This window comes from Macaca fascicularis, chromosome 12 (genome assembly GCF_037993035.2).
Source record: "Macaca fascicularis isolate 582-1 chromosome 12, T2T-MFA8v1.1".
In the NCBI taxonomy this organism is placed as follows: Eukaryota; Metazoa; Chordata; class Mammalia; order Primates; family Cercopithecidae; genus Macaca; species Macaca fascicularis.
The window spans coordinates 20802989-20829445 of NC_088386.1; the positions used below are offsets into that span (position 1 = coordinate 20802989).

The window sequence follows — 26457 nt, forward strand, 5'->3', positions numbered from 1 at the left end:
TACCACCATCAGCATCCAAGCTTTAGATTTCTGCAGAGCCTTCTAGTCTCAAGCAGCATCCATCCCAGGCCTTTCAATACATTGCCATCTGACCTGCCCTCCCACAGACCCTTTTCTTTATGGTCTTTTCTACCCCAAATCTTTTGCAGCCCCCTGCTCCTCACTGCCCATTGCAACAAAGCTAAACTCCTTGGCCTGACCTCCCAGAACTTGGTCTGTCCCTAAGAGTACCCGCTCCATGCTTATTTCTCGCAGCTTCCCCAAGTTCATTTCTGTTTTATTTAGACTTTTCCTAGTCTATGTCTGATTACCTCTATTTCTGAATCTTTAAGAGTGCCTCGCCCTTTATTTTCTGGCCATCCATATCTCCAAGGAGTATTGTTATTGATATCAGGTGAGATATCAATATACCTCAGGGTCTTTGCCATAGAATTTTAGAAGGTAATTATATACTTGTATATGACTCTAATTAGGTAAGTTATGTTAGTATTCTTCCTAATGATCATTAACTGTAAACTCCTAATTTTGTGCCCCACACTCTGCTAAGCAATTTACATGCACCATTTCACTTAACCTTCACAGTAACCCTGTTAATTCATTATTAGTGGTGTGAATTGTACATTGCTTAGTTTATGAAGCAATGGTTCAAAAGGAGAGCCATACAAGAAGATTCCACCATTTCTCTTTAGAGCGCTTTGTGTGTGTGTGTGTGTGTTTAATCACAACTTGAAAGAAAATGAGAATAACAAGTGGTTTCTAGCTGTGAGTCAATAATATAGGTAATTGTTAAATTCAGAACAAAGCAACTACAATAGTTTTAAGAGTTAACACAAATCTCTAAAGCTAGTACTGGTCTATGTGATATTCCAACACATTTATGCAGTTTGTTTTTTTGGGGAGAGGGTGGGCAGCTCGGTGTCTGGGGCTTTGTCCACAAAATCCACACTGGAAACCTAAGGGGTCTCTGCATCTAGCAATGCCAAAAACTATACCCCTGGAGTGGCATTCCTGCCCTGGCCCATGTAATCATCCTGAAATCAGCCAGGACGGACTGATACACACGTGCTGGGAGAGAGAGAGAGAGACTTAAAAACGGGCAAATTCATTGGCAGAGAGGGAGACCTGTAGATTCTAAGATTCATTCAGAAAGGCAAAATGAAGCCCTTGGGTGTTGGGGGTTGCCATATGTGCTTGCTAAAAGATGGGACACTGGAGTTTTTCATCGAGGGATAAGAAGGCACACTTCCTTGAAAGACAGGAAATTGACTTTGAGTCTCAGGCCTTTCTTGTCCTCCAACTAAAGCTGAGCCTTGCTAGGTAGGTGGGTTCGGGGCTGCTGTGCAATATCCTAGAGTGGACTCCAGCACCCACAGCCCTACTCCTTAACTCTTCCCCACCCCATGGGTACACACTTTAACTAGAGTCATCTCTCTGCTTTTATTTCATTCTTTGATTTAAGATTTCATATGAGCAGAGAGTACCTGGCTAAAAATTTGAAAATCACAGCACTAGTTCGTCTCCATTACATTACAGTTACAGTTCTAACATTTTACCCAGAATTTAATTCCATAGATATGAGAGAAGATAATGAAGGGGAAAACAGGCAATTTTCTAAGGCTTTTCTGATTCACCAAATATTCCCCAACTTGACATTGAACTTGGAGATTTCAACTCCAATTAGACATTTGTTTATTTGGCCCCAAATGTTTCCCCTCACTTTAAATGCGAGGTGATGTCATTTCACCCTAGCCAGTTCCTAGGAAGATGTCTCATTGGCAAATAAGCAGATCTTTAACACATTTTGCAAACCCATTGATTTGGGCAAGTATTAACAGAACTTAATAAGACATTTAACGGAGGCACTTTCTACTTGAAGCATTGCCTCCTATACCCTGATAAAACAATGAATACAATTACCCAATATGACTGATTATGATTACTTTCAGCACAAAATCACTGTCTACTTGACTTCATAACCAAAACGAAGCTTTTAATGGGCCATAAATTGCAAGGGAAATGTCAGCCACTTGGAATCTCTGGGCATTTGTCTTCTTCCTCTTGCTTTCAGTTTCTTACCTGGTCAGGCACATGCGCACAAAGTCTGCTGCATTTTCTGAGAAGTGGTCTGGTAAAGGAGGCATCAGCCCTCGGTGTGCTCCGATGTAAAACATGGCAGCCATCCTGTCCATGGAAGCCAGTGGAGGCTTCCCTGTAGCCATCTCAAACACAGTACAACCGATGCTCCAGATATCTGATTTCCTTCCATAGCCAGACTCATTGATGACTTCTGGGGCCATCCAATATGGAGTCCCATGCATGGACTTAAGCATGTCACTGTGGGTGCCATTTAAACCTGCCCAGGCCAAACGCTTGGCACAGCCAAAGTCAATCAGCTTTATTATTCCAGTTGGCATGAGCATAACATTATTTCCTTTTATATCGCGATGTACTACACAGTTCTCATGGAGATAAGCAACACCTTGCAGAATTTGTTTCGTATATTTACAGAACACCATCTCAGGCAATGGCCCAAAACGGTTTATAATACTAGAGATTGAGCCACCAGGGACAAACTCCATGAAAATGCTCACAGTGTTCTCTTGCAAGCATGTCCCCAAATAGGCCACAATGTTGACATGTTTCAGTGCTTTGAGCAAATCTACTTCTTCCTGTAGTTTCTGGTATTCCTTTTCAGTAGCTAATTTATCAGAGGTATCCAAAGCCACCTGTTTTACAGCTATTAGCTGCCCTTGGCTAGTGAGACCACAGTATACCTAGAAGCAAACCAATAATACCTTGTTATTAAATTAATGACATAACTCATTCACAAAATGCCTCAGGTGACACTTGACTTTCCCTTCTCTTCCTAAACCCTTGTCTTTCTCTAAGTCGATACCTCCCTTCCTAAATGCAAAGTATTTAAGCAAATTCAGTGTTTCAGTGGAGCCAAGATGGGTATGAGAAACATGGTGGATGGATGTCATATTGGCTTACAGTGGCTTGAATTGGCTAGAATCCTGGTTTCATTTTTCCCCAGCTGTATAACTTGGGATAAATGTCTAATCTTTTGACTTCAGTTTTTCTCATCTGTAAAACTGAGGTAACAATACTTGCCTCACAGATTTCTTTTTCTTTTTTTTTCTTTTTAGACAGGGCCTCACTCTGTTGCCCAGGCTGGAATGCATTGGCACAATCACAGCTCATTGCAGCCTCAACTTCCTGGGCTCAAGCAATCCTCCCGCCTCAGCCTCCTGAATAGCTAGTAGCTAGGATCATAGGTGTGTGCCACCACACCTGGCTAATTTTGTGTGTGTATGTGTGTGTATGTGTGTGTACTTTTTGTAGAGCCACTGTGCTATCTTTTTCTTTTTTTTTCTTTTGGAGACAGGGTCTCTCTGTGTCACCCAGACTGGAATGCAGTGGCCCTGATCATATCTCACTGCAGTCTCAAACTCCTGGGCTCAAGCGATCCTCCTGCCTCAGTGTCCTGAGTAGCTGGGACTACAGGCATGTACCACCACACTAGGCTAATTTTTAAAGTATTTTTGTGGAGACAAGGTCTCCCTATGTTGCCCAGGTTGCCTCACAGAATTTTTTTTTCTTTTCTTTTTTTTTTTTTTTGAGACAGAGTCTCGCTCTGTCACCCAGGCTGGAGTGCAGTGGCATGATCTGGGCTCACTGTAACCTCTGCCTCCTGGGTTCAAGCAATTCTCATGCCTCAGCCTCCTGAGTAGCTGGGATTACAGGTGTGTGCCACCACACCTGGCTAATTTTTGTATTTAGTAGAGATGGGGTTTCACCATATGGTCAGTCTGGTCTCGAACTCCTGACCTCAAGAGATCCACCTGCCTCAGCCTCCCAAAGTGCTGGGATTACAGCGAGAGCCACCACACCTGGCCTACCTCCCAGATTTCTATGATGACTACATGAGATGGTGGTTTGGAAAAGCTCCTGACAATACGTAAAATAGAGCTAGTTCAGCTCCCAAGCTCTCTGGAGCGAGGAGACAGGCCCTGGAAATCACCCTTGTGATGTAATCTCAGTGGTTTTGTGTCTTCCTATCTTCTCACTGATTCCTGAAATGTCCCCATCTGGAGACAGCACAAGTCTTATTTGGGGGCCAGCCTTTTCTTTACTCGTCTATGTAAATAACTATCTAAAGTGCTAGGGTTTAGATATATAATGTTTGTACATATTTAAGAGGTACATGTGATATATTAATACATGCATAGAATGTGTAACGATCAAGACAGCGTGTTTAGGACATCCATCACCTTAAATATTTGTCATTTTCTTTGTGTTGGGGGCATTTCAAATCTTCTAGCTAATTGGAAATACACAATATATTGTTGTTGACTATAGTCACCCTACTGTGTTATCAAACACTAGAACTTATTTCTTCTATCTGACTGTACGTTTGTACCCACCTGTCTTCACCCCCCACCCTCCAAGATCTCTTACACAATTCACAAAATGTAAGGAACATCTTTTGTTTTTGCCATCTACCAATGATTCCCTCCAAACTTCCAGTAACATATTCAGCTGTTGAAGGAAGATATTTTATTTTTATTTTTATTTTTTTGAGACGGAGTTTTGCTCTGTCGCCCAAGCTGGAGTGCAGGGGCGCGATCTCGGCTCACTGCAAGCTCCGCCTCCCGGGTTCACGCCATTCTCCTGCCTCAGCCTCCTGAGTAGCTGGGACTACAGGCGCCCACCACCATGCCCTGCTAATTTTTTGTATTTTTAGTAGAGATGGGGTTTCACCGTGTTAGCCAGGATGGTCTCTATCTCCTGACCTCGTGATCTGCCCGTCTCGGCCTCCCAAAGTTTTGGGATTACAAGCGTGAGGCACTGCGCCCGATCAAAGGAAGATATTTCTTTCCCATTGGACTTGAACCTGGGAGGATGAGAGGCTAGAAATGCAGTGGCCATTGTATCGCTATATGTGCCTGAGAAAGAGCCAGACAGAGAGAGAGACCAGATCCTGATGACATCGTCTGACTCCTGAAGCCACCTGAGCCCAGAGCCTGACCTATTCTAGACCTTTCGATTGGATAAAGCAGTAATGGTCCTTTCCCTCAGTGCTTGGATTTTCTGTTACTTCAACTGAAAGAGTTCTAAGTAAAAGAGTGCTTGCCAGAGGAAGCAGGGAGGATGACTGGGGAACGAGGGGGGCGGAGGGAGGGACTGTGGAGGGGTGGGGAGTGCTGATTTCAAGTTTCCAGTTTAACTTACTGTGCCATAGGCTCCCTTTCCAAGAATCTCACCCTTGGTCCATAGGATAGGTTCTTCAGACTTTAAACTATTTTCAGAAAATGTCATCTTTTCATTTGAGATGAGAAATTTCTCCTCCCTGTCATATGTCCTGAGCCCATTACTATGCCTCTGGAAGAATGAGACAAAAGGAAAGATGACCATTAAACCAAGTCACTGGGATGGAGAGAAAGGGGTGAGAGTAAAGTCTTCTTTTCATGTTCCCGTCTGTGGCCACTCTTAAAGGTAACTTCTCGAGACACATCGTTCCCCCAAATGACCACGTGGTGTATCTTAGCTGTGTCCTTCAGCCTTGTTAATTATACACATTTTAAAACCACATCTTGCTCTGTATATTTTCTAGGAGGAGATCTTAGGCCTGTTCATCTCAGGCCCCACATGAGCCTGCAGCTACTAACCACTGTCTTTTGAGAATGATCTTTCACAAGGTCCCTATCATGACAGAATATGTTAATGTGTGCCATCTCCTCAGCCCCCTAACCTCAACTCTCCTCAAAATTCCCATTATCATGGTCAACTTGCTCCTAAACACAGCCTTGTTCAGAGAGAGAAACATACGCAGAGCTGGACACATACATAGAGACACACACACTCATACACACATATTCATATGTGTGTTCACACAAATGTACACACACATAAACATAAATGATATATAATCCATAAACATACATGCACACATATACATCACATATATACATACACATATGTACTGAGAGATAATATACAAACCAACAATGGCCAGACCATATATAAAAATAGAACTCTGACCTACAGTGTGCAGCAACCAACCCAGGAAATCAACCCATTATCTACAGTAACCAAACCAGGAAGCCAGTTTACCGTCTGCAAGTCAGACTTGCGGGAAGTCAGACTAGTATCTCTAGCAAACAGTCCGGGAAGCTACGGGATAATTCTTTACCTTGTATGTTCTTCTGACCAACTATTTAAAATAATTATTCCTGGCTGGGTGCAGGGGCTCACGCCTGTAATCCCAGCACTTTGGGAGGCCAAGGCAGGTGGATCACGAGGTCAGGAGTTCCAAGACCAGCCTGGCCAAGATGGTGAAACCCCATCTCTTCTAAAAATACAAAAATTATCCAGGCGTGGTAGCAAGTGTCTGTAATCCCAGCTACTCGGGAGGCTGAGGCAGCAGAATTGCTTGAACCCAGGAGGCGGAGGTTGCAGTGAGCTGAGATCGCACCACTGCACTCTAGCCTGGGCAACAGAGCAAGACTCCATCTCAAAAAAAAAAATTATTCCTGATCCTGATACAGTGTGGATGTAGTGTACTATAACCTGAGTTAGCATTCAATACATAATATTTCAGCTTAACTACTGTTTCTGTCTTTAGAATTTCAGTTTGGGAGGCTCGTGTACTTTAGTGAAAATGATAACAAAGAAAACTCGACTATCTGTTGATCTTCTTCCCCACTCCATGCCCACTCCCATGCCAAACAAAATTTTTTAAAATCTTATTTCAGGATTTTTGCTTACACTTCCATGAGAACAATGGCTGAGTCTTGTACAGCACTATGCTCCTAGTTCTTGGCCCACTGCTAGAAACACAGTAGGCATCAATAATAATTTTGCATTAAAGTAGTGAATCATCTGACAGCAAATGCTCAGGTGTAGGGACTCTAAGAAATGTACATTTCATGTCTTCATATGAACAAAATGGTGAGCCACTTCTGGACCATGTTCATTTCTTTCTATCTCACATACCTAGAGCAATGTCTTGCCTATAATTATCTCTCTGCTGATAGTTGGAAATGATATGCTGTTGATTGAAAATGTCATCATTGAATAAAATACTGACCTATTTGAATGGTTTTGCTAAATTAATTTAACCAAACTGATTTCATTGCAATGTCAAGCTAGCTAAATTCCAGAAGTGAGGCAGCATAATGAAAACATCTTAGCCTGGGAGTCAGAGGACCTGAATTCCAACCTTGTGATCAAACGATGAGACCTTGAAGAAACTATTTAATTGTGTAGGGTTTATAATTCCTCATTTGAAAATAAGGGGTTTGAACCAGATTATCTCTGAGGTCCTTCCCACCCCAATGAATCTCGGATTCTAATTTTACCAACCTGCATTTTGACATTTGTTGTCCCTCTGTCCATTTCTTTTGGGGTACTTCCTCTCTGACTGAGGATACAATTTAGGTTTTCAGGATCGGTTCCATTTGCCATTTTTTGGCAAGAGTTGTTATCTTTCTCATCAAGAGCTAATAACTCTGCAGCTAGACAACCTAATAGTTCATCTGTCAATTCCTCATTATTTACAGAGTCCGGAATTCCTTGGGAAATTGAATTTGTGCCATTTAAAGTTTTTCCAAACATTTGATAAGTGATTGACTTATTTGCTAAACTATCATGATCTAAATAATGTATCCAATATTGATATGTCTGGGAAGATGCACTTTCTTGTTTTTCTTGGAAAGAGAAATTTGCAAGTGTTTTAGACTGATCTGAAACACTATCAAACTCTAGATCATTAGTTGAAATTCGGCTGGCATTTACTTTACTAAAAGATGCTGTATTCTGCTTTTCTTGCTGTACATACTTGTTAGAATTCTTCTCACTTGGCACTGCCCAGCTGTTTTCCGAAGGGATAAATGAGATCTGGTGATGTAGCTCTTCAAGTTCTTGCAGATCTCTGAGGCTTGTGGTGAGTATTTGATTGTTAGAAATGTCTCTATTGCCCATAGACTCTTCCACAGAAACTTCTTTAACAATGGATAAATCTGAGACAGGAGGGAATTCATTCTGTTTCATGGACTGCTCAGGTGTCTGAGCCAAGTTCATGGGATGAATTTCATCTTGGAAAGATAGAAACTCATTTCCTGAAGACTTAATCTGCCAGTCTGGTTCTGAAATATCATCTCCGTTTTCAATGTCATGTAGGTTGCTACGTACAGCCTTGGAACTCTTTTCTTTAGAAATTAAGCCTTTGTGCTCTTGTTTAATGCCAAATGAAGGCTTTGGGGGTTTCATATGTGTTTTTTTCTGAGAAAGTCTTGTTCTGATATTGCTGCTCCTCTCACTGTGTGAAGATCGACATTTATTGGTGATACATCTGCCTGATGGAGCCGAACATATCTCACGGTAATATTTGTTTTCATCCCTTTCAGCCTCTCGCACATGACAATAAACAGGGGTCCCAAACATTTCATAGATTCCAGGTCCATTAGCAGTTGAATTGATTTCTTGGAACATATCACTATACTTAAGATCTAGGTAATTTAGTCTTGGCTCTGCCGGTTGAACAGAAAGAGGAACACATGACTTTTGTATTCCTGGATTTTTACATATGCGAGGAAATGATTGCTTTTTAGGTTTCTGAGTCCGGTGAGTTGATTGCTTCTTTGCTATCTGTGGTATTCTCTTTTGAAACCTGGGCAATTGCCAAGGCCTAGGGTCAACAAGTCCCAAAGCAGGGAAGATTTGTGCTTTTATGCTGGCTTTATGCATGGTAGGCTTACTGGGACCTTCAGTAGAAATCAGGAAATTCGGAGGTGTCTTCTTAATTGTCTTAGTCTTTGAATCCAACTTACTTCTATGGGAATTCATCTCATGCTTGTCATTTTCTTGGTGTACAAGTATGTTGACACTATGGTTGTTATGAATGGTTCTCTTTCTTTTTTGGAGGCTTGGTTTGGCTATTGCTGGTTCCTTGGGGCTTCCATCCACAGGGAAGGTGATGTGGATAAGAGGCACCATCCCACTCATTTCTGGTTTGGCTCCTTCTGCTATTGATATTTTTATGTTTGTCTCCATGCTGCTACGACCTTCCGGGAGTTTATCAATGGGGTCATCAAAGAATACATTGGATAAGCTTTTAAGTACAGTACACTCTTCTAAAATATTGTTTGGTTCCATTGTTTCACCTTTATGTAATGAAGCTCTTTTTGAAGCAGCTTTATTATTTCTCATCTCTTCATCCTGGCTTGGAGTTATTTCTGAATGCTGGGCTTCTTGGAACTTGCTTGGAATGGTACGTACTATTTCTGAATCTTGTTCATAGTTTTTGGCTACTGACCTCTCATTCTTTCTTGATGAAAGATATTGAGAGTTCTCTTCTTCAGCTTTTCTCGTTTTACTCCCATGGCAGTCAATATCCTCTTCCCTATCTGCAGGAATATTGCCTTCCTTCAAATTCTCAAAAGACACCGAAGACTGCCCTTTTTCAAGGTGGATGATTTCAATTTTGTTACATTCTTCTATTTCCTTGGATTTCCAGTTCTCCTCCATCTCCAGGCATTGTCTGTGATGGTTAACCTTAGGAAAGGAGCATATGTTTCTTGACCAAATGAAGCCATCAGAAGACCTGAGAGTCGAATCCATCAACAACTTAACTAGGGCTCCTGGAGGCTTATTTGTTGGGCTAAGCTCATCAGATTGACGAACAGACGCTGAGAGCTTAGGCACAAAAGATGTGAGGCTTGGAATTTTTCTTTCTTTCTCTTTTGGAAACTTGTGATTTCGGGGGATACTAAGGACACCAGATCGTGTGGGCAAGAGTGACCGTGGTGGCAGAGGGAACTAAAAGGAAAGAGAGAAAAAGCTATGAATGCAGAAACATATATAAATATCATGCTAACTGGTTTAAAGTAGTCTAAAGAGATTATAATATCCTTTTAAGGAAGGCTTTTAAAGTACAAAGCTAGCCTGGAGATCACAATTTTTTTTTTTTTTTTTTGAGACATGGTCTCGCTCTGTCACCCAGCCTGCAGTGTAGTGGAATAATCACAGCTCACTGCAGCCTTAACTTCCCGGGCTCAAGCGATCCTCCCACCTTAGCCTCCTGAGCAGCTGGGACTACAGGCGTGTGCCACCATGCCCGGCTAATTTTTTAATTTTAGTAGAGACGAGGTCTCTCTATGTTGCCCAGACTGGTCTCAAACTCCTGGCCTCAAGCAATCCTCCCACTTCTGCCTCCCAAAATGCTGGAATTACAAGCATGAGCCACTATGCCTGGAAAGATCACAATTTTTAAAACTAAAACCTCATTCCCAATATTTTTTTTAGAACCAATTTAAAACAACACATTTTTTTAAGGTTTTAAAACAATTTTTTAATTTTTTTTTTTTTTTTTTTTTTTTTGAGACGGAGTCATGCTCTGTCGCCCAGGCTGGAGTGCAGTGGCCGGATCTCAGCTCACTGCAAGCTCCGCCTCCCGGGTTCACGCCATTCTCCTGCCTCAGCCTCCCAAGTAGCTGGGACTACAGGCACCCGCCACTTCGCCCGGCTAGTTTTTTGTATTTTTTAGTAGAGACGGGGTTTCACCATGTTAGCCAGGATGGTCTCGATCTCCTGACCTCGTGATCCGCCCGTCTCGGCCTCCCAAAGTGCTGGGATTACAGGCTTGAGCCACCGCGCCCGGCCAATTTTTTAATTTTTTAATATTTTTTATTATACTTTAAGTTCTAGGGTACATGTGCACAACGTGCAGGTTTGTTACGTATGTATACATGTGCTATGTTGGTGTGCTGCAAAACAACACATTTTAAAACCAGAATTATTATAGATGCAAATATTCATGGTTATATATTTTTAAACGAAGGCCCTATAATGTAAATGGTAAAAATTTAAGATAAGAAGCATTTTATTTCTCTTCCTTTTTCTTTTTACTTTCCATAGAATTGATTTAAGATTTTTGAAATCCCACTCAGAACAGTTTAAAGTTGTTGTTAAAATACCTCAAAAATTACCAGTTATTGACTAACTCAGAATTTGTATCTGAAACACAACTACTTACCATCATTTTGCTGAATTATTTTGTGAATGAAATGTACAAAATTTCTTTTGTGGATGAAAGGAAAATGGATGCCTTTCATTTCTCCTTTGCCCTCTATTTTCAAACTAAGCTAGTTTTTATTATCATCCTGTAGAGGTCAGTGTAACCCAATGTATAATATTAAGCTTTGTAGGCAGTAAGCTATGAACTCCTTAACTTTATGCTTCTTTTCATTGTGGTCTTTTCCTGTGTATACAGACTCAGTACCTATTTATATCACAATATTTAAAGGCATGGGTCATGGGTAGTAATTGAGAAATATATGTTTAATTTTCATTCTATCGCCACGTACGTGTAGGAAGGAAGGAAATGGAACTTGACTCTAGAAACTTAGGCATTAAAAGTAGATGAGATGTAGTGTAGGTCCCAGTTTTACTGTCTGGATGATTTTCCCCATTTCTTCAGAATGACTTAGGAAATAAAGGCAGATTCACCCAGTGCTTAACCATCTGCCTAGTAATGGCCATTACATTTTTTTAGGTCAGTAAGTTTCTTTTTACAATGCTAAACAGTACCTATGCGTAAGTATTTCTCAAAGGCTCATAGGAAAAGAAGGGTCAGGTAGTTGAGAAACTAAGAATTGCAAGTATCTTTCCAAAAACTTATAAATTAGACAACTAGGAAAACCTTTCCACCACTGGGGGAAAAAAAAACAATTGCCTAATTTCTAGATAGGTTGAAAAAAGACAAATTAAAATATGTCTGGCCAGGCGTGGTGGCTCATGCCTGTAATCCCAGCACTTTGGGAGTGCAAGGAAGGTGGATCACTTGAGGTCAGGAGTTCGAGACCAACCTGACCAACATGGTGAAACCCCATCTCTACCAAAAATACAAAAATTAGCTGGGCGTGGTGGCAGGTGCCTGTAATCGCAGCTACTCAGGAGGCTGAGGCAGGAGAAATGCTTGAACCCAGGAGGTGGAGGTTGCAGTGAGCTGAGATTGCACCACTGCACTCCAGCCTGGGCAACAGAGACTCTATCTCAAAAAAAAAAAAAAAAAAATGTCTCAGGGAGCTATTCAGCTCATTATGTAATGAGAACAGAAACACTCCAGAAAAGCATTGCACCTGGCAAGGCGTAATTTTCCCAGGAATGATTTGCTACTCTAGGAACTACATGTGAGTTGTTGTTTTTCCAAGAAACACAGTTGACCCTTGAACAACACAGCTTTAAAATGTGCAAGTCCACTTACATGTGGATTTTCTTCCTCCTCTGCTACCTCTGTGACAGCGAGACCAAGCCCTCCTCTTCCTCCTCCTCAGCCTATTCAACGTGGAGACAATGAGGATGAAGATCTTTATGCTGCTCCACTTCCACTTAATGAAGAGTAAATATATTTTCTCTCCCTTAGGATTTTCTTTTGTTGTTGTTGCTGGTTTCTTTCTTTCTTTCTTTCTTTCTTTCTTTCTTTTTTTTGAGACGGGGTCTTGCTCTGTGGCCAGGATGGAGTACAGTGGCGCGATCTTGGCTCACTGCAGCCTCTGCCTCCCAGGTTCAAGCAGTTCTCCTGCCTCAGCCTCCCGAGTAGCTGGGATTACAGGCACACGCCACCATGCCCAGCTAATTTTTGTATTTTTAGTAGAGATGGTGTTTCACCATGTTGGCCAGGCTGGTCTCGATCTCTTGACCTCGTGATCCACTGCCTTGGCCTCCCAAAGTACTGGGATTATAGGCATGAGTCACCGCACCTGGTCCCTTACGATTTTCTTAATAACATTTTATTTTCTTGGCTTTTTTGTAAGAATACAGCATATAATACATGTAACACACAAAAGGTGTGTTAATCAACTGTGTATGTTATCAATAAGGCTCTGGTCAACAGTAGGCTATTGCAGCCAGGTGCGGTGTCTCACACCTGTAATCCTAGCACTTTGGGAGGCTAAAGGGGAGTATTACTTGAGGCCAGGAGCAAGACCAGTGTGGCCAACACAGTGCGACCCTGTCTCTACACAAAACAAAACAAAACAAAACAAAACAAAACAAAACAAAAAAACCGGTAGGCTATAAGTAGCTAAGTTTTAGGGGAATCAAAGGTTATGTGTGGATTTTTGACTGTGTTGGGGACATCAGTGACCCTATTCCCTGCATTGTTGAAGGGTCAACTGTAATTGCTGAGGATTTGGTTCTAAATTAGTTGATAGAGTTTTTTTGTTTTAATTCTCAGTCAATAATGCTAGCACTAATCTTACCTCGATGCTTTGGCCACTGTACTTCACATCAGAGGTCGAAGATTCTACAACAAGAAAAAAAATAACTGTATATTCTTAGTAGTAGAGAGAAAACAGTCTCAAGCCAGAGTCTGCGGGTGAAGTAGTGCAGATGCTAAGGGGTCTGAGGAAAAGCTGTAGATATTGGAGGCTTCCCCTGTGGAATTCACACAGAGGTGAACTCATTACGCAAAACTTCAGGCTACTGCCACTAGCAGGGGTTGCTGTTTTATATTTCTATCTCTATTCTGAGAGAAAACCCGAGATCTCTGGACCGCAGAGCAGACCATTGATCACTCACAGAACATTGTAATGCCAGTTCCCCACATCCCAGTTCCTCACAGGGCAACGTGATGAGAGCCGGGTGTCGACCTGCGTAGCTGGTAGAGTTGCATCACAGGAGGGAGCCCTGGAATGATGAGACTCAGGGGGTGTGTTGGGTGGGTGGCACTTTAGCCCGTCTTTCCCTCCAGAGAAAGAGAGAACTTTCCTATGAATTGTAAGCAAATGCCTCCAGGAGAAGGGTGCCTCTGTGTTTTATTACCCTAGAATATAAGCAAACAGCTTTTGGGGAAATCAGTCTCTAAACCTCTCTGGAGCAATACACTAACTTCTGAGGCATTTTTGCTGTTCAATCATCTTCTGACTGGTTTCCTAGTGTTTTTTGCTTAGAAGGCCTGAACTGTGCAGAAATGTGAAAATATTCTTATATGTGTCTCCCAACAGTTGTTTAAACTAGATCAACCACAAACTCTGAAAGGTGAGTGTGAGGAAGACTCACCCAGGTAATGAGATGGGACTTACTAGGTAGTATAAAACCTGGAAGTTGTTCTCTTCTTACCAAAAAGTCAGAATGATCCCCAAAACCCCACGCACCACCACCACCACCTCTGCATAGTTTGGACTGTCTAAAGCTGAAGCCAAAAGCTCCAGTGTCTCCAGGGTCAAAACAGAAATGGATGAAGTGGGACAGCAAGGCACAGCAGTAAATGGAGATCATATGCCCCAACTAAAGGGGCATCATTACCCAGCTCTCAGTGACGTCATCCAATCCAGATGGGTAATTCAGCACTGCTAGATCTTCCAAGAGAAGCCAGAGAGCTGCAGATTTTTTTTTTTTTTTTTTTGAGACGGAGTCTCGCTCTGTCGCCTAGGCTGGAGTGCAGTGGCAGGATCTCAGCTCACTGCAACCTCCGCCTCCTGGGTTCAAGTGATCCTCCTGCCTCAGCCTCCTGAGTAGCTGGGATTACAGTCACCTGCCACCATGCCCGGCTAATTTTTTGTGTTTTTTTTGTTTTTTTTTTTTAATAGAGACAGGGTTTCACTATGTTGGCCAGGCTGGTCTCGAACACCTGACCTTGTGATCCACCCACCTCAGCCTCCCAAAGTGCTGGGCTTACAAGCGTGAGCCACCATGCCCGGCCCAAGCTGCAGATTTTATGTGAAATCTCCTTCCCCTACCCTTGCTTATTTATTTGAAAGTTTTATAATTTTAATTTTTTGTATAGATAGGGTCTTACTATATTTCCCAGGCTGGTCTCAAACTCCTGGGCTCAAACAATCCTCATACCTTGGCTTCCCAAAGTTCTGGGATTCCACGTGTGAGCCACTGGGACTGGCCTCCCCTCCCTGGTTTTTCAATGTTGTGAGGGTCAAACAAATGTCTGTAGGTCCATTTCAGCCACAGGCTGTCATTCTGAAGTTTCACACAGAGAGAAAAAGACTTCTTTAAGATTTAACACAGTAGAAAAGCCAATCCCAGGTGAAAACAAGTCACCTAAGAAGAGGACCCCAACAGGAGGGGCCACAGGCATTCCCCTTGGACACAGCTGGCCATGGCACCCCCACTTCATTCTTAATGCATTTACTCAACAATTATTTACTGAGTGCCTACTGAGTGGCCAACGCTGTCCCAGAAGATGGCAATTGATAGTTGTGAGCAGGAAAGACAGATCTTTGCTCTTTGCTCCCAGGGGTTGCATTCCGGAGGTTGAGGTTTTCATTGAAAAGATGTTAGAAGTTAATCCAGAAATACAATTGAATATAATTTATAGTTGGGTACATATGGATAACATCCTGAGTTTTTTTAAAAAACTCCTTTCAAGGCCGGGCGCGGTGGCTCAAGCCTGTAATCTCAGCATTTTGGGAGGCCGAGACGGGCGGATCACGAGGTCAGGAGATCGAGACCATCCTGGCTAACACAGTGAAACCCCGTCTCTACTAAAAATACAAAAACTTAGCCGGGCGAGGTGGCAGGCGCCTGTAGTCCCAGCTACTCGGGAGGCTGAGGCAGGAGAATGGGGGGAACCCGGGAGGCGGAGCTTGCAGTGAGCTGAGATCCGGCCACTGCACTCCAGCCTGGGTGACAGAGCGAGACTCCGTGTCAAAAAAAAAAAAAAAAAAAAAACTCCTTTCAAGTATTCTTATCAATATTTGGATAAATATTATCCAATATTGGTCAGGAATTATGTGGGGTAAAGACTTCTGGTGGGAATGCAGAGGCAAGATCTTTCTGGTAGGTAATTTGACAACATGTGTCAAAGCCTTTTTTAAATGTGTAGAGACCAGCCTGAGCAACATAGTGAGACTCCATCTCTACAAAAAATGTTAAAAGTAGCCAGGTGTGGTGGCATGCACCTGTACTTCCAGCTACTCAGGAGGCTGTGGCGGAGGATCACTTAAGCCTGGGATATCGAGAATGCAGTGAGCCATGTTTGCAACACTGCATTCCAGCATGGGTGACAGAGCGAGACCCTATCTCCAAACAAGTAAATAAAATAAAATGAGTACAGAGTTCCAATTAAAAATGGCAGATTGAATTTACAAGCTTTTCTCCAGTCCCTCCACAAATCACACTAAAATCACAGCAAAGGAATTAAAAAATTTAAAAAAAATTAAATAAGGACAAAAAAATAAAAACACCCAAATGATAAAACAACAGATGAGCAATATCAACATTTTGGACAGAGAAAACTATATGGACGAATAATAACTGATTGAATTGTCAGCTTTCTGTGTTCTGCCCGATGCTTGCAAGGGGAGAGCCCAACCAGAAATAAGAATCTCGGAAAGGAATGGGAACTGAAGGTACTTCCGAAGACAGGGATGCAGGCAAGACTGAAACGAGAGGGTGCTCATAAGCCTGTGCTGGAATAAGTCCCAGATTCCCTGCCCTGTCCACTATGAGGATTTACTCTTCTCCTTTCCTGCAGATGACTGGAAGTTTATTCCCTGGAGGGCTTGAAACAAAGATGCTAAGGAGCTGGGTATGGCTGAGAGCAGAAATGGGGTGCTGGAGTGAAAATATGAGGATTAAGGAGAAGTGTACACACGGAAATATGAACCCTATTCAGTGCCAAGAACATTGCCTCTAATAACCTGCAGGCAGGCACTTGGTTTCTCTCTCTGGGGAAAACTAGCTGAGAGAAAAGGTCCATCAATCTATACAAGCTGACACTTGGGAATCCCTCTACCAATCGTCCAGTTCTCCACCTATTCAACTCCCTTGAGGCCCATTCAACAAGCTCACTCAAACATACAGAACTTTTTAGTGAAACCCTTTAGATACAAATAGACAAGATTCAACTGATATGTAGGGAAACGCTCCAATATGAAAATACAGAGAACATATCAAACTGAAAGAAAGAAAGGAGCTCAGAAGAATTAGAGACAACAAACAAACAACTCTGTCATTCATATTCTCCGTGTACCCTTTCTCAAGAAGCTGCTGGGAAATATGCCCTGGTAAATGAGGATTAAGTGAAGCAGGGAAGCCAGACAAGGTGGCTCAAGCCTGTAATCCCAACACTTTGGGAGGCCAAGGTGAGTGGATCACTTGAGCCCAGGAGTTCAAGACCAGCCTGGGCAATATAGTGAGACTCCATCGCTAAAAAAGAAATGTTTTTAAAGTAGCTGGGCCTGGTGGTGCATACCTGTAGTCCCAGCTACTCAGGAGGCTGAAGAGGGAGAATGGCTTCAGCCCAGAAGACGGAGGTTGCAGTGAGCTGAGATCGCGCCACTGCACTCCAGCATGGGTGACAGAGTCAGACTTTGTCTCAAAAAAAAAAAAGGAAAGGAAGATTAAGCCACATATCCAGTAGACAGGGATTTAACACAGCAAGGAGGCAAAGGAATTCCCAGGATGACACGAAGGGAATCTCAGATGGGCGGCTGGGCAGTAGATCCAGAGAGCAGGTGGTGCGGAGTAAAACTGGAGGCCAGGAGGGTCCAGGAGCAATGTCTCCAAAAACAAAAGGAACCAACAGATTGCCTGATATCTAATCACCTGTATTGAGATTTGTTTTACAGGTGCAATACCCAGGATGGGATGAATTAGTAACAGATATACAAAGAGTAAGTAAACGAAGAAATGAAGTGGTTATTACCGAGATGAATACAATGTCTAAAAGGAGAGGAAATGTAATCAACACACTATGGAGCTCAGCTGCAAATAATATTTTACCTTAGTCATAATAACAGAGACATTGAATATTGATTTCAAAAAAATAAACACAGGCCAGGCGCGGCGGCTCGCACCTGTAATCCCAGCACTTTGGGAGGCCAAGGCAGGTGGATCACGAGGTCAGGAGATCCAGACCATCCTGGCTAACACGGTGAAACCCCGTCTCTACTAAAAATACAAAAAATCAGCCGGGCATGGTGGCGGGCGCCTGTAATCCCAGCTACTCAGGAGGTGAGGCAGGAGAATGGCGTGAACCCGGGAGGTGGAGCTTGCAGTGAGCCGAGATCGCGCCACTGCCCTCCAGCCTGGGTGACAGAGCGAGACTCCGTCTCGAAATAAATAAATAAATAAACAAACAAACACAAAGATTGGGAAAACTGGGCATTGCTTGTGTGTGAGGCAAGTAATGTAAAAGTAATAAATCTTAACAGATGAAGCCCAAACTGGACAATCAATAAATACCACTCTAAACATGATATGTAGCAATATGAAAGCATACACTAGAAGAAACAGTCTTGTACTAGCTGTACTTTTTTTTTTAAGAGATGAGGTCTCACTCTGTCACCCAGGCTGGAGTGCAATGGACTAATCATCATCCACTGTCGCCTTGGGCTCCTGGAATCAAGCAATCCTCCCACCTCAGCCTCCTGAGTAGCTGAGCTATTAGGTAGCTGTGCACCACCACAGCCACTTAGTTTTTAAAATTTATTTTTATATATGTACTGTTTTTTTTGTTTTGTTTTGTTTTTGTTTTGTTTTTGTTTTTTTCAGACGGAGTCTCGCTCTGTTGCCCAGGCTGGAGTGCAGTGGCCGGATCTCCGCTCACTGCAAGCTCCGCCTCCCGGGTTCACACCATTCTCCTGCCTCAGCCTCCCGAGTAGCTGGGACTACAGGCGCCCGCCACCTCGCCCAGCTAGGTTTTTTTTTGTATTTTTTAGTAGAGACAGGGTTTCACCGTGTTAGTCAGGATGGTCTCGCTCTCTTGACCTCGTGATCCGCCCGTCTCGGCCTCCCAAAGTGCTGGGATTACAGGCTTGAGCCACTGCGCCCGGCCATATGTACTGTTTTTAGAGGTAGAGTCTGCCTATGTTGCCCAGGCTGCCCTCAAACTCCTGGCCTCAAGCTAGTAGTGCTCCTCCCTCGAACTCCCAAAGTGCTGGAGTTACAGGCGTGTGCCTGTGCACAGCCAGTACTTCTTATTTCTTTTTCTTTTCTTTTCTTTTTTTTTTTTTTTTTTTTTTTTGGAGGTTTCAAGTGATCTGCCCGCCTTGGCCTCCCAAAGTGCTGCCCTGGACCTGATTATTATTATTATTATTAATTAAAAGTGCATTTGTAATGGCTATGCGCCAGGTATGATGCCAGGTGCGTGGAGGTTGAATGATTCTTACTTTTGTAATCCGGTGAAAATGAGCACATAAACAAATAGTGACAATTATGCTTGATTAGTGCTACGTTGTAAGTAAGATCAGGAGCCTATAGGGGAACAAAGAAATGGCAACTCATCCAGTTTTGGGATGTTCAGGAAGACTTTCCAGAGGAAGTGGTTTCTAAGACAAAACCTGAAGGATGGCATAATGCCTCAGCAGAAAGAACAGTAGGTGCAAATATTCACATGCATGTTTAGGGAATAGAGGGCATTTAGTGTGCTAAAGTTTATCATACTGCTGAGGAAGAGTGGCAGGATATGAGGTTGAAAGAGGCTGTTGAGGCTGAACACGGTTGCTCACGCCTGTAATCCCAGCACTTTGGGAGGCCAAGGTGGGAGGATCACTTTAACCCAGGAGTTCAGTAACAGCCTGGGCAACATGGTGAAACCCCATCTGTACCAAAAAAAATAGCCAGGTGTGGTGGCATGCACCTGTAGTCCCAGCTACCCAAGAGGCTGAAGTGGGAGGATGGCTTGAGCCCAGGATGCAGAGGTTGCAGTGAACCAAGATCATGCCACTGCATTCTAGCCTGGGCAACACAGCCAGACCCTGTCTAAAAACAACAAAACAAACAAACAAAAAACGCTATCGAGATTTGGGAACTAACTTTGCAAACTTCAAGGAGCAAGAGTCTAGGTCCACTTCACAGTCCAGATTTCATAGGAACTCTTTTACATACAGCCCATCAAAACACTGCTTCACCATCATGCCAAATGAAACAAGCCAGACGCAGGACAAATATTGCATAATTCCATTTATATAAAAGACCTAGAATGGTCAAATTCATATTGAGACAGAAAATAGAATAGTGGTTGCCAGAAGCTTTGGGAGAGTGGGAAATAGAGAGCTATTGTTTAATGGGCACCGAGTTTCAGTTTTGCAAGAAGAAAATGTTCTGGGGATGAATAGTTGTGATGGTTACACAACAGTGTGAATGTACTTAATGCCACTGAACTGTACACTTGAAAATGATTAAAATGGTCAATTTTATGTTACACACATTTTAGCATAATGAAATCAAAAAACATTTTTAGGTGAGGCACGGTGGCTCACGCCTGTAATCCCAGCACTGTGGGAGGCCAAGGCAGGAGTATCACAAGGTCAAAAGATCGAGACCATCCTGGCCAACATGGTGAAACCCCGTCTCTACTAAAAATACAAAGCTTAGCTGGGCGTGGTGGCATGCACCTGTAGTCCCAGCTACTTGGGAGGCTGAGGCAGGAAAAGCACTTGAACCTGGGAGGCAGATGTTGCGGTGAGCTGAGATCACGCCACTATGCTCCAGCCTGGCGACAGAGCGAGACTCCGTCTCATAAATAAATAAATACATAAATTTAAGCACTGCTTCATTTAAATTTCACTTAAAATGTATCCTTCTCTTAAAATCCCATAATAATTATTCTTTCTTTTTTTTCTTTTTTTGGTAAGATGCCTCGCAGCTCCGCTGGCATGCAGTCTCCCTCATTGTGACAAATCAATGAATGTAACTTGTTGGATTACAAGGTTGTTCCTGGTGGTTTGGGCTGGTTGGTTGAGGACAGTGGTAAGCAAATACCAAAGACAATGTTGCCACAGGGGGAAATGCTGGCATCAGTGCTGCTATCTAACAAATGAATCTTGGACTCAATATAGGTGGAAGTTGACTCTTAGACTTGCACATTAACTTGGGGATCCAGGAATAAGGCTAAAGTAGACTCAAGTCCATAACGACCCTGGGACCTGGTAGAAGTAAACTCAATACTTCTGGCCAAAGGCATCCACAGCATGGGCCCCCAAGATTCTCACAGATAGACAGCAACCAAATATGAGCTCACAATGAAGATTTTCAAACACTCAAGAAAAAAAGTCAACCGGCCGGGCGCGGTGGCTCAAGCCTGTAATCCCAGCACTTTGGGAGGCCGAGACGGGTGGATCACGAGGTCAGGAGATCGAGACCATCCTGGTGAACACAGTGAAACCCCGTCTCTACTAAAACTACAAAAAACTAGCCGGGCGAGGTGGTGGGCGCCTGTAGTCCCAGCTACTCGGGAGGCTGAGGCAGGACAATGGCGTGAACCCGGGAGGCGGAGCTTGCAGTGAGCTGAGATCCGGCCACTGCACTCCAGCCTGGGCGACAGAGCTCCAGCCTGGGCGACAGAGCGAGACTCCGTCTCAAAAAAAAAAAAGAAAAAAAGTCAACCATAGTGCAAATCAGTAGCATATTGTTAACTGAAATTATCAAATATAGTTTATAAAATAACGTCTGAAATGTTTAAAGAAATAATCAATGAAATAATCTAAACAATAAGATATTCTCAAAATATTTGTCTTCTATTCCTTGAACAAATATGTAAACATTTGCACATATAGTGTTCTTTCTGCTGGAACATTATACCATCCTTCATTTTACTTGTTTACTAGTTTATTGTCTGCCCAGCACCCCCATGGCCCCCAGGAATGTAAATTACACAAGGGCTGGGGTTATTGTCTGATATGTTTACTGCTATATCTCCAGCATTTAGAACAGTGCCTGGCACAATACATAAATATTTGTTGACCGAAAGGACTCACTGTGGAATTCAATGTTCAACTTACCTTCAGATTTTCTTTGCTGCTCCTTCAGAAAATGAGGAGCATCTTCTCTGGTTACAGACATGGAAATGTTTGGTTCTAAACAAGATCTCGGCAGCAAAAAGCCCAAGTTCACATCGCAGAGCTCCCTGGAACTTTCTTCTTTTTGCAAAAGTAAGGGCCGCATGGTCAGCGTGTTTGTCCTGAGCTCCACCATCTCAATTTCATTTGGATGAGAAACTGCATGTGCTTGTGCCCATTCTTGATGCGATGAGGTTATCTGACTAAAGGGGGAGGGAAATGTTTTATTTAAAACTCGGTTGCCACATCTTCTGAATCTCCAGTTCTCAGTCCAGCCTGACATCACTAGAAAGTTTGAAGAACTATTTCCAAATGGTGCTGCTGAAAGGCAAAGCTGAATCCTGAGAGGGTAAGACGTCTCCACCCATCGACTCCTCTCGGCCTCCTCAGCCCTCTGTACCTTCGCCTGGATGGATTAGGTTTCAGCTCACTCTCATTTTCCCAATCACCATTTCCTTGCACAGAGAAATCAGAGACCAAGGGCAGGAATGGGGGATGCACCTTTTTATCTCCACAGGCACTGACTAGCCCAGTGCTTCTCAAACTATCTTTGATGAAGAACTGGCATTTAAATTTTCCAATCATTGTGAACTGATACTTTTGTAAAATATAAGTGAATTGCCATAAAAAGGGAAGAAAAATAAAAGACATGCAAAAAATAAGCCTCAATTTTTTTTACTACCCAATCAATGAACGTAAGTTATTTGCCAAATTGCTTTGTAACTTTTTTAATGGTCACCCTCACAGCCTGTCCTGACCTTATCATGGACTGGTAACAGGACCGCAGAACCACATTCTAAGTAGCTCTGCCCTGCAGTAGGGTCAGCAAACTACAGCCCAGGGGCCAAATCCAGCCTTCATCCTTTTTCTGTAGCTTTAATTGGATCACATCCACACTCCTTTGTTTACAAATTATCTGTTGCTGCATTCAAATGACAGTTGCAGATTTGAATCATTGCAACAGAGACCATATGGCCCACATAGCCAAAGTGTTTATGATCTGGCCTCTGCCACATACTCTTTATTGTGACCTCTACTTTTAAGCATTATTATGAATTGAATTACTAATAATGTAGGTTGCCACATGAGTATCATTGCTTCATACTTCATTTCAAATCTGATAATTCAAAGAATATTCCTTACTTCCTTTCTTTTAAGTCTTCTTGGCTCATTTCTTGGGGAGGACTGACATCTCTTGGAAAAGTCACAGTGATCTCAATACCTATAGAAACATATCACAGTAGTAGAAGGAAGAAAGTAATGAATTCTAGTGGAAAGCGGGAGACATACTTTGTTTGTTTGGCTAATCTCTTCTTAATAATTACAAAATGGACATTAACCAGGGGCTGAGGTTTAGCCATCTTTGTATCTTTCCTGTTCAGAATATGATAGATCCTAAATAAATGCTTGCTTAAAGAGCAAAACACCATATAATAATATTTTACAGATGTGAAATAAAGTTTTATAACAAGCTATGTTGTCCCCAGGATGAAGAAAACAGGACCACCTTCTATAAAGTGTAATGGCACCTATCTCCCAGCACTATTGTGAGGATTCAATGCGATAATTTATGTAACACCAAAGATGTTTGCTTGTATTTGTAATTTTGGTCGTTCCATGAAATAATTCCCAGAATAACCCTTAAGAGAGAAAGTTCCAACTTACAGAATATGTGCTTGCTCACAATATAAGATGTCAAGCAAATTTATGTAAAAAACTAGTGTGAATGACTCTAACATTGCCTGTTCTTTAAGGTGTGTTCATTCGTTCCTTTTTTTCATTTAACAAACTTTTATTAAGCATATGCCAAGCCCAGCACTTTGTGCTGAAAACAGAGAAATAAACAAGATGCAGCTGAGGCCCTAGCAGAGCTGATAAGAAAATACAGAATGCAGTGAGATAAGCACTGTGATAGAAGCAAGTGGTGATGTGGGAGCAGAGAGAAGTGTCCTTCCGGGAAGACGCAATGCTTGTCCCGGTATTCATTTCTATCCATTTATCTGTCAGAGCCATTTATTCACTCAATCTGCATGTGCCTGGAGGAGCAATGGCTGTATGAGCTCCACTAATTGAAGGCTGGGGAAGGAGTATCACGGGGAGGATAAGCTTAGAGTGTGAATCAGACATCCCTTCTCTGCCACTTCCTGGGTGACGTTGGGAAAGTTGCTTAATAGCTGTCACCATTATCTAAATTAGTAGATTTTTATTATTTTAAAAGACTTTGGATATATTTGTTTGTAATACATAGGAGCTACCATAGTGAAAGCATTTTTGTTGTTCAATTTTTATACCTGTGCCATTTAACGAAACAAGTACATTAAAAAAAAAAAACAGTAAAAAATTCCAAAAGGAAAAGTTTTGTTTACCATCAGGCAAATGATAATAGTGTTTACTATCATTTTCATCCAATATTATGTGTTGTGCTACCATAAAAATGTAGCTAGCTTTGGTTTTCTTAACGTTTCTCAAATAAGACAACTTGATTGCATGTTTTCTAATACTATAATATTGCATGAAACGCTTGTCTAAAAATGAAGTTTCCTAGGAATAGTCCATTGTTTTTTCAGTTTTCAAAGAGCCTATCACCACACTATGTAGCACAAAATGAGAGGCTTGGAATTATTGAGCTGGAAGGAACTTAGAGGTCACCTAATCCAAGCCTTTCATTTTAGAGACAAAGAAACTGATAGCAATGAGTTTGCATGACATGCTCAAGGTCATTCTCCTACTTGAAAGGAAGACGGATGTCTTTCACAACATTTTGGTAGTCATCCTTGAGTGCAAACACCTACCTGACACGTTAGAGTGAGAAAAACATACAGCATACATTCCTAATAACTAAACTGTCAGTGAAAAGAATGTTCTGGCACAAAAACTAAATGTATTTAGTTCTTTGCTGTGAAAATTAGAAAACTGACTGTATTCACATGAACCATATTTAAGAACAACTGTACTTTTGCAGTTGTCAAGAATTAATAGATCCAGAATGCTTTCAAACAAATTTAATGCGCTTAAAATCTGTTCATCAGCTGACTTCTTTTTCAAACCAAGAAACAAAGATAAGCACATGTAAGAGAAAACCTACCTGCCTTTCAAGATATTGTTAAGAGCTAAGGGCCACTGTCCTAATTGTTGGTCCTAAATTGGAAAAAAGATTATAGAATGCACTGATTCTGAAGTCCTCTAGAAACATACAAATGTTCTCTTTGTTCTGCCTCTTGAATACTGTGAGTTGCTGAGGTTGCTATGGATAAGGCCTCTCGAGCTACCCAGTAGGCCAGGGAAGAGGATGCATTGTCACAGGTAAAAACAAAACACTTGCTCTTATCTAAGCGCATTTTTCACATAATGAGGGTCAATTAACCCTATCAGAAAATATTACCTTAGAGAGAAATTAAAAGGCAACATTTCAACATAGCCACGAATATATTTTCTTTATAGAAGAGGTGAAAATGACATTCATAACCAGTCAGAAAATGATCATTAATTTGTTGTTATTAGTGTCAAAGCCATTATTAAAATAAAAACATAGAATCTGGCCCAGCCTAGCTGATTTCAATAAAGAAAAATTATTTTCTCCAGAAAAGCCTCACTTTCCTGTTTGTTCTCCTTATTTCATTTGTTACATTTTTGTGGGTACTTAATAGGTGCATATATCAATGGGGTCCTTGTTCTATTTAAATGAATGTGCGTATCTGTCTGGATTGTGAGCATGGAGATTCAAAATATTTTGATGCCATCTTCACGTTTTGATGATTTCCTAAATTGTGAAGCTCAACACAGACTTTTTTTTTTTTTTTTTTTTTTTTTTTTTGAGACGGAGTCTCGCTCTGTCGCCCAGGCTGGAGTGCAGTGGCGCGATCTCGGCTCACTGCAAGCTCCGCCTCCCGGGTTCCCGCCATTCTCCTGCCTCAGCCTCCTGAGTGGCTGGGACTACAGGCGCCCGCCACCGCGCCCGGCTAATTTTTTGTATTTTTAGTAGAGACGGGGTTTCACTGTGGTCTCGATCTCCTGACCTTGTGATCCACCCGCCTCGGCCTCCCAAAGTGCTGGGATTACAGGCGTGAGCCACCGCGCCCGGCCGACACCACTAGGCTTCTAAGAGCTTGGCTTTGAAGTCTATGAAAGTCGACGGAGGACTGCAAGGACCGTTCTGAAGGGTTTCAGGATTTATTTTCTTTCGTTAGCTCTTTCAGGCTTAATGGTGTTCACAATTTTAACGGTTACTAAATTACTCTCGGCCCTCGGCCTAGGGAGGGAAGATTCCAGTGGGCGTGAGCAAGGCAGGCGGCTGCCCAGGAGAGGGCACCATCGCACCACCTCCCGGGAGACGCTACTCGGGAGCGCTGCAGCCTTCTGGGAGGTGCAAAGGGATGAAAAAAACGAGCATCAAAGAGGGCGGCTTCCCTGGAGTGTTAGAAATAGAAGCCAGAAAATTGCCCGGGAGAAATTGCAGCAGTTCAAATAAACATTTACTTTAGGAAGGTTATGGATAGATGACAGACAAATGGGATAGCCGTGGCAACTATGTTCTGAGGAGAGGATCTGCAAATACTTTGTGGTCTGTTAAGTGCAAGGGCACTTACGGTCTGACAGGATAACATGTTTGAAATGGGTGGTGTTCTGGAAGATTCCAGACTTATGGCCTTGTAAA

General features: G+C 42.4%; 1 protein-coding gene across 2 annotated transcripts in view; it reads right to left on the bottom strand.

The window, feature by feature from the left end:
- The window catches only part of MAP3K19 (mitogen-activated protein kinase kinase kinase 19), a 62923-nt gene that overhangs the window by 12864 nt on the left and 23602 nt on the right, over positions 1–26457 (bottom strand). The window contains exons 5-10 of one of the 2 annotated variants that reach the window (XM_015432016.4): positions 22947–23025; positions 21747–22006; positions 13266–13309; positions 7369–9822; positions 5236–5385; positions 2077–2774 (exon numbers count right to left, since the gene is read on the bottom strand). In XM_015432016.4, the coding sequence (XP_015287502.3) occupies positions 2077–2774; positions 5236–5385; positions 7369–9822; positions 13266–13309; positions 21747–22006; positions 22947–23025 (3685 nt within the window). The remainder of the gene's footprint in view (positions 1–2076; positions 2775–5235; positions 5386–7368; positions 9823–13265; positions 13310–21746; positions 22007–22946; positions 23026–26457) is intronic. The other variant, XM_015432017.4, reaches the window with a different exon arrangement.